The sequence below is a fragment of the Pituophis catenifer genome, unplaced genomic scaffold, assembly GCF_029215685.1.
Source record: "Pituophis catenifer annectens isolate HBS135680 unplaced genomic scaffold, rPitCat1.0.hap2 SCAF_2, whole genome shotgun sequence".
Lineage (NCBI taxonomy): Eukaryota > Metazoa > Chordata > Lepidosauria > Squamata > Colubridae > Pituophis > Pituophis catenifer.
Window position 1 is genome coordinate 40,110,716 of NW_027256882.1, and position 8,938 is coordinate 40,119,653.

General features: G+C 36.6%; 1 protein-coding gene across 1 annotated transcript; it reads right to left on the reverse strand.

Annotated features, from left to right (window-relative positions):
• Positions 1-345: 345 nt before the first annotated feature.
• Positions 346-8,541, reverse strand: LOC139309401 (C-type lectin domain family 2 member B-like). The gene is made up of 5 exons (XM_070933463.1): positions 8,454-8,541; positions 4,814-4,924; positions 4,018-4,190; positions 1,428-1,525; positions 346-454 (listed from the first exon to the last, which is right to left on the reverse strand). Exons 1-5 carry the CDS (start codon positions 8,530-8,532, stop codon positions 346-348), a joined length of 570 nt encoding a protein of 189 aa, XP_070789564.1. The 5' UTR covers positions 8,533-8,541.
• Positions 8,542-8,938: the final 397 nt, after the last annotated feature.

The window sequence follows — 8,938 nt, forward strand, 5'->3', positions numbered from 1 at the left end:
CACTAACGACTCTCGCCTGCTGCCTTGCACCGATCTAACATTTATTATCATCAATGAGAATTTTCCTAGCTCTTCCCTTCAAAACGCATTCAGCTTTCCAGCTCATTTAGGACTTTCTTTTCATCCCCTCAGTACAAATAGTCCTCAATTTATGACCACAATTAAAACCAAAATTTCTTAATCTCCTAAGGCAATTTAGAGGTTACTCAGAAGCACCCAAAACATGTTAATGGCAATCAATGTTCAGTGTCTATAGAATGCTAGTGAAGTGTGGTTGGGGGTGGGGGTGGGGTGGGGGTGGGTGAAAATGGGGAAGATATGATTCTCTTACAGAATGTCCTTGGATCAATTTTTTTTGCAGATGTAGTGATGTTCAGTGCTGCATCTCACTGAGCTGGCAGTGGAATCATCATTCAAATACGCGCAGTCTCCTCCATTTCCTACAACTTCCAACCTGCAACAGAAACAGAAATTAGGCAGTGGGGAGTATCTCCCACCTATCAGCACCAAGTTAGTCCTGAGTTTACAATTCATCTAACTGAGCCTTCCCTTCTCAAAGATGATTCTCCAGATTGTTCCCCAATTTGTCTGTTTGGAAGTATTAATTGTACAGTACATCTGTGTGCCAGGAGCTCAGCATTCTGGACTCAATTCCAAGGAGAATTCTGACCATGCTACTTGTACAGGTAGTTCTTGATTTATAACCACAATAAGGACTAGAATTTCCATTACTAAGCACAGCAATTGTAAACTGGGTTTTGCCCAATTTTATAACCTTTTCTTTTCCCATGGTTGCTCAGCAAATCGCTGCAGTTGTTAAATGAATCAAATGATTTTAAGTGGATTCAGCTTTCCTTGTCGACTTTGCTTCTTGACAAGGTTGCAAATAGCAATCACATGAACCCAGGACGCTGCAACCAGTGTTAACTGTTTTGCCAGCAGACTTGTGGACCCCAGGGTGATATGGAGCCCATCAACTGGTTGGTTTAATTGTGGTCACTAGGAAGATGGGAGTTTATTGGGTTTTGTATTGTTCTTTTATTACTGTAAGCTGTCCATAATCACCATGAGTTTGGTAGCAATACAAATTTTCCAAATAAATAAATACATGCAAGTTGCTAAGGATCCAAATTTTGATCATGTAATTATGGGGATGCCATAATGGTTGTACTGGGAGGAGCAATCATAAGTCATTTTTTTCAGCGTTTTAAAATTTTTAATCATTGGTAAATGAATGGCTGTATGTCGCAAAGTACCAGTAACGCCTTTAGAGTTACATTAGTAGGGCCAAATCTTTTTAGAGGGCAACACCTGAATTCTGGCAGCCGGGAAGCTCTTTCTAGGATCAATCCTGAGCTGCATGGAGCCTCAGTGGAGGCATTTAACTTTCACCTCTTGCCAACTGAAAGGAAAAGGGGAAGACTCACGTTGAATTTTCTCCATCTAGCCACTTCCAGGGCTGATTCGATTCTCTCTTGAGGCCGATCCAAAAGACGTGGTTTCTTGTGAGCGTCATCACAAAATCCTTTAAAAACAAAAATTGTGCACATTAGAACCTTGCATTACTAGATTCCCAGCTGAATTTCTGAACTTAAACATAGGCTCAAAAGACTATCTTCTGAACAGTAATTAACCCTAACAAAACATAATTAGTAGTTGTTTTGATGAGGGGCAAAATGGGAGACGCTAATTAAGTTTTTTGAAGTACATTTTAAATGTTTTGTGGAAGGTAAAACTTTGATTTTTCTGGAATGGATCTTGGCAATGTCTACAGTTTTACTTTTGGGTTCCTGGTTCTATCTCTACCTCTGAAATTCACATCTTTTAAGAATTTAGGGATAGGGAAGTTCATGCTGTACTTCTGGTGCCATTGGAGGTGAGGACTGCAAGCTCTGCAGCCCCATCATCTGGGTAAGATGATTCTTCTTTTACCCTGTTTCCCCCAAAATAAGTCATCCCCTGATAATAAGCCCAATCAGGCTTTTGAGCTCAAGGCAATAAGGCCAAGCGCTTATTTCAGTGTTCAAAAAAATATAAGACAGGGTCTTATTTTTGGGCAAACACGGTACTTAAAAATTAACTCCAAGGAAAAGAAAAAATATGTGATAAGAGACTCTAAAAAGATAATTGTTTAAGCCATGAAAATAAGCACTTCCAAGATTTATGTTGAAAAGCAAGTTGAGAGCGCCACCTACTGACGAAAGGAAAAGTGACGCCAAGACGCCTGGAAATTTACAGAGGAGGAATGGGATATCCGGTGGAGGGCTGTGACTTTTAACTGTTTAGTGTCTTACACTTACCAGAGGTGGAAATAAGAAATACCCTTTATAAAAGAAATTCTGGGAAACTAAAATAAAAGACTAACTTTACAGAGCAGATTTAAAGAACTTGGAAAATAGCTTGGACTATTAGAATATGGAGTAAATGCTGGAACTGGCTCATTTAAACAAAATACTTCATTTTGAAATAAATGGCTTTTGATTGGAATTAATATCTGCTGGAAAAAAGGCAGCATGGAAATTTGAGAGGAAAGTGCCATCCACTAACGATTGGAAACCTATAAATTTGAACTCTTGTTGAAATAGGTTGAGACTTTTACTGTTTAATGTACTTATATTGCTATCATGACTGGAGTTGAAGGAACAGCTATGGAAATTAGAGGACTTTTTAATGAGATGACTTTGTTGTTCCAAAGTATTAAAATATCAATGGATGATATAGATGAGAAAATGGAAAACTTTCTGCAAGGAACAGTGAACAAAGACCAAACTGCCCATGAATTGGTGGAATCAACAGAAAAACTAGATGAAACGGACTACTTAAGCCAGAAAATTGACTACGAATAGGGAAAAAGCATTGATCAGAAAAATCAACAAATGAAGTGAAAGCTCGATGAAGAGGAAGACCAGACAAATGGCAAGCAAAAGGAGCAGAAAGAACAGATGAATTGGCTACATCAACAAATAAATCAAGGACCGGAGCAAAAAATAGGACTGACAAACCAGCTGATAAAAGACGAAAGATAGAAGAAAATAAAACAGATAAATCAACAATTGGATAGACAGGAAGATACCTTTGATAAGGAGATTGGGACATGGGCAGACATTTGGGAGAATTGTCAGCATAAAATTGTACTGGGAGAAATGCTTAGATTGAACAAGAAATATAGAGATAAAGATAGAGATAAAGATGAGGAGTGTCGGAGGCAAGTAAAAAAATGGATAAGAATTGAAGCACTAAAGAAGGGAAGAGATGATGGATGAATTGCCTCTTAAAACATTAAGATAGCTTGTAAACTGATAGAGACAGAAATAAAATTAGATAGGGGAAATACAGTATCAGGTGAGCCGCCCTGAATCCTTGTGGAGAAAGGGCGGCATATAAGTCTGATAAATCAATCAATCAATAAATAAATATTGGAACGCACATTTTTATAGAATAAACAAAAATAATAGATAGAAAGATTAGAAGTTTATAGATGTTAGGCATTTCTTTTCATGTTTGTTTAAACAATATAATGAAGATTATTCAAATTTGATAAATGTGATAGAGATTATTATTATTGTTTCTATGATTTGGATTAAGATGAATGATCCCCAGAACCAACTCTGTTCACACACAATATGGATGTATATTTTTTAAAAAAATAATAAATATTTTTAAAAAAAAATTAAAAAAGAATTTAGGGATAGTTGTCAGATGCTTCCAAGTTTCTAAGCAGGAGAAAATATGAAAGAAGTAGATGACGTTGATTTATTTCAATGATGTTTGGGCTAAAATATTTGGATTTTTAATTTTTTGATTTGTGAAACTGGCAATTTTTGGAACCTGGAGAATATTCAAAAGATCTTGAAGCTTTTGTTCAGAAAGTCATCTAAGCAGGGTTTTTTTTTAGTAATATCAGGAGAAAAATCCTTTAACTTTTCCATGTTGTAGAAGAGCATGCACCATCAATGAAGTAACATTACTTCTACGCTCTGATTTATGGTGGTGGCCAAAACCAGTTACATTGCTCACCATTTCCTCCTTTGTAATTTTGGCTAGGGAAGCATTATGCAAAATGCAGAAGTTCTGACTTTCTTTCCAGTTCTTTTCCTCTCTTGAAAGTTTGTAGCAGTGTCCCTGATGTCCAATCCAGTCAGGTGGACAATCAATGGCATCCTGTTGGCAGTTTGATGGCAGTAATGTTCCTACACAAAGAAAGATGGAAAGAATAGACACTAACTTATCCAGTCCTGTTCTTATGGCTAGGATGGGAACCTCCTGCTGAATTAGAATGTGTTAATAATTTCTAACAAAACCCATTTGGATGATTAGCTCCATGTTCTATCAGCCTGTGTACTTTAATCCTCAGATTAATAGAGATTGTGGACCTGAACAGTGATTTGCATGCTGGATTTGAATCCAAGATGCAAATCCACTTATTCAGCCGTGAATCTATTTGTGGGATTTTCCATTAATTTGGTCAACCTGTCTCAGATTTGGTCCACCTAATTCACATTTACTCCTTTTGGCAGGAAATGACTAAATTAAGAAATCCATATTCATTAATTTTACTTTTCAAACAGTAAGACTTATTCCAAACATAGGAACTGAAGTTTCCTGTATTGGATGAAGTAGATTACAGTATCTAAAAACTGAAACAAGGCCAACTCTATGTTTCTGATCGAACTGCATTCAGCTTCATGAAGTGAAGTAGCATTTCTAGGCAAAAGTATTATGAATGAAAAACCAGAAGTCATTCAGCTTCATGAAGAAGCTCACATGAGAAGCAGCACTTCAGGAGAAAAATATTAGAGTCTATATTCCTTACCCAGAAAAAAGAGAACACAGCCAAAGATGAGGTAAGAAATGATAATCCCAATTATTGCCATTTTGTGTTTATGGCAAGCTGATAATCTCTGCTTGTTTGTCTTGACACGTGCTGTACACACACAAAAAGAGAAACAAGATGCATCAGCACTCATCTGCTACACCAAAGGAAAGTAGAGGGAAATCTGGATACTGACAGTTCTCCTTGAGCAGAAATCCCAAAATAATATATTATAGACATTTTGAAGTTGCTAACATTTTCTTGTTGTTTTTTTTTGTTGTTGTTGTTTTTCAATTTCCAAACTCAATAGTTCTCTTGAGTCAACTAAAATGTCAATCTGACTCTGGTGAAAAGAAACTGAGCTACAAAGTTCTCATTCAGCAAATAAAACTATTTAGCCTTCCTTCCTTCCTTCCTTCCTTCCTTCCTTCCTTCCTTCCTTCCTTCCTTCCTTCCTTCCTTCCTTCCATCCTTCCATCCATCTATCCATCCATCCATCCATCCATCCATGATGGATGTTGAGGCATTCTTGTAAATAAAGGTGATATTCCAGACTATATTTGTGTTTCATCTGGCTCAGTTAAAAGAAGATTGAAATGTAAAATAAAGGCAGGTCTAGAGAAGCAGGATTGGCCTGCTGCAGATCCCATCAGTCAAAGACTGTCGACTGGCAGGAACTAGAACAGGGGTCTGCAACCTTAAATACTCAAAGAGCCATTTGGACCCGTTTCCCACAGAAAACACTGGGAGCCACAAAACCTGGGTGGGCGTGGCCAACTCGGTGTCACTCACTTCCACTGATCACATGACACCACCATCCCCCCCCCAGCTACGCCTACCCAGCCGGTCATTAGGGCAGAGAACCCGTTGTTAAAAAACACTGGGAGCCACAAAATCCTTTTGACATCTCTCTCTCTCTCCTTCCTCCCTCCCTTCTCCCTCTCTCTCTGTATCTCTCTGTCTCTGCCCTGGCCACTTCTCCATCCCCCACCGTTGCCCTTACCTTCTCAGGCCAGGCGAGGAGTGACTGGGAGGGGAGGGCGAGGGGCGGGGTCAGCCAGTGTTGGGATCACCTGACAGGGAACCACAGCAGAGGGCCCAAAAAACCACATGCGGCTCCGGAGCCATAGGTTGCAGACCCCTGAACTAGAAGATAGGCCTTCTCTCCTTGTAGCCTCTGTCTTTTTTTTTATTTTTTGGATTTTTTTTTTATTTTTAAACAAACATAAAAACATAAAACCATCTTCAATTACAAATACAAACACTGTGTCTGTTGGTTACAAGTCTTTTGTGCATCTTCACCCTATTCATAGCTTACAGTTTACCTAATTTCTCATATTATCAATCTAATACATATCTATGTATTATTATCCTCATTAATCATTTATTTGACTATGGCTATTTCTTTCCTCATTTCAAAAAAAATATTCTAAGATTTGAGTTAATTTGTATTATACCATTCATTTCATCATTCTAAATCAATCCAATAATAATACTTCTTTATATTATATTTTATATAATTCTACAATTCTTGTATTATAAAGATCTCTGCCATACTTCATTTCCATATCTTTTTATCTAACCATTGATAAAATAGATCCCATATCTTGTAGTATTGTTTATCTTCTTGTTCTCTAATTTCAAATGTCAATTTTCTCATTTCAGCACATTCCATTATTTTCTTGCGTTGGTATTTTCTCATTTTTCCAATTTTTAGCAAACACAATTCTAGCCACTGTTAATACATACACCATCAAATATCTCAATTCTTATTATATATTTGAGATACAATCCCCAATAAAAAAAATCTCTGGTTTAAAATCTATGTGTTTTTTTATCATTTTTTCCAATCACATGTGGATTTTAGTCTAGTATCTTTTAGTTTCTGCACACGTCCACCACATATGGTAATATGAGCCCAGTGATGACATTTCCAACATTTTTCAGATTTATTCTTGAACATTCTGGCTATTCTCGTCGGAGGTAGATGCCACCTGTAAAACATCTTGTACAAATTTTCTTTATATGCAGTTGACATTGTTATGTTATAATTTTGTGGCCACAATTTTTGCCATTTCTCTAAATCAATTTCATGTCCAAAAATTGTCCCCTACGCAATCATTGTTTCTTTAACTTGTTCTTTTTCCAATTTAACTTCTAATAAATATCCATACAATTTTTTAATTACATTTTCATCAGTACCTGTTAAAATTTTATCTAAATTAGTCAAGTTATTATAAAAATCTTCTGTCTTAAAATCTTTATCGTGTCTAGAATGTATTTGCAAATAGGAAAACCAGTTCATTTTTATACCTTGTTCTTCTAATTCTTGCATAGATTTAACTTCACCCTTTTCATTCAATAATTTACTATATCTAACAATTTGTTCCTTTCTAAATGTTATTGAATATGAGAATGCTTCAATAGTTGATAACCAGACTGGAATTTTTAAATAATGTTGTCTTTTAACCTTCTCCCAATTTAATAGCAAGGCCTCTCGTATAAAATGTCTTCTGAAATACCCCTGTGTTTTTGTTTCCTTGTACCATAAAAAGGCGTGCCATCCCAACAACAAATCATGTCTTTCTAAAGTCAATAATCTAGAATTTCTTAGCATTATCCATTCCTTGATCCACATCAAACTTGCCGCTTGATAGTATAGTTCCCAATTAGGCAAGCCAAAACCTCCTCGTATTCTAGCATCTTGCAACAACTTTAGTTTTATCCTCACTTTTTTGCCCTGCCAAATATATTTCAACTATTTTATTCAAATCTTCAAAATAATCTTTCCCCAACCTAATTGGAATTGTCTGGAACAAATATAGGATTCTAGGCAGTATATTCATCTTAATCATTGATATTCTCCCTATCAATGATAGTTGCAAATTCTCCACTTTTCCAAATCTGTCACTATCTGTTTGAGTTTATTATAGTTATTCTCTCTGAGTGAACTACATCTTGCTGTCAAGTATATCCCCCGCTGTAGCCTCTGTCTTGTGGGCTATTCTACCTCAGAGATTAGAAAGGTCTCAATTGTGTTCACAAGGCATTAAAAACTTGGTGAGGTACCTGGACTTGGAGCTCCTGGTTTTACTATTAGTTGATTAACAATCTGCTGTTTCTATTAATTTTCTGGATATTTTATTGTTTTTAATTTTTTAATTGTTCTATAATTTTAAAATTATAAGCCAACCAGAGTCACTTGATTGAGTAGGACAGCTATAGAAATTGAAGAAATAAATAAAATGAACGGTGCAGCAGAAAAACTACACAAATGTCTGCACAAAGGGTGGGATAAAACCACCTGACGTTCAACTGCTTGAAATAAACTACACACCGTCCCAGGAACAAACCTATTTTCCTCTTCTCCTTTTTGGAGAATCTTGTCTCCTATATTCCACTCTCTATTGTATATCTGATGTAAATGACATCTTAAAGCTTATTAGGATGATTCTCTAGCTCTATAATCATATGTACTTCTTTATTTCTGTCCCATGAAACAATAAAATTCAGCATGAGGTTTTCAAAGTCCAGTTGGGGATAGAGGATGTGTTTTGGATTGTTCCATATGTCTGTGGTCATGGCTTTCAATCGCTCATCTGGATGAGTGGCTTCCAGATCTTGATATTGCTATCATTACCTGTTTCTCCTTCCTGTCCATCTGCAGATCCATTGGAAGGGGGGCCCTGCAGGTTTTTCTCCTCATCCATATTCAGCATTCCTGGATCTGTATGATGTGGAATTGGAAATGGGGCTGTCACAAGAAGGAAGGCCAAGATGCTTACAGAAGCTACAAAGTAATGCTAATTTCAGAGAGTCACTTTTTATATGTAGGACTGATCCCTACTTCCTCTTCCCCACTTGGAGGAGTTGCACTGATTTCATGGGAGGAGACAGAGATACGCAGAAAATGCTATAAAAGAGGATTGTGGCAACAGCCTGGAGCAGAAGTTTTTAAAGGCAAGAATCTTCCAAAATTTCATTCCACTGGAGTTGTGGATAGAATAGAATAGAATAGAATAGAATAGAATAGAATAGAATAGAATAGAATAGAATAGAATAGAATAGAATAGAACAGAATAGAATTCCTTATTGGCCAAGTGTGATTGGACACACAAGGAATTT

What these genes read in the sequence shown, in the direction of transcription:
- LOC139309401 (XM_070933463.1), bottom strand. Translation starts at nt 8,532, where the DNA reads ATGCTGAATATGGATGAGGAGAAAAACCTGCAGGGCCCCCCTTCCAAT. An exon ending in TGGACAGGAAGGAGAAACAG is followed by an intron (nt 4,925 to 8,453) that starts GTAATGATAGCA and finishes GTGTGTGTACAG; the next exon opens with CACGTGTCAAGACAAACAAG. An exon ending in CTAGATGGAGAAAATTCAAC is followed by an intron (nt 455 to 1,427) that starts GTGAGTCTTCCC and finishes TTTCTGTTGCAG; the next exon opens with GTTGGAAGTTGTAGGAAATG.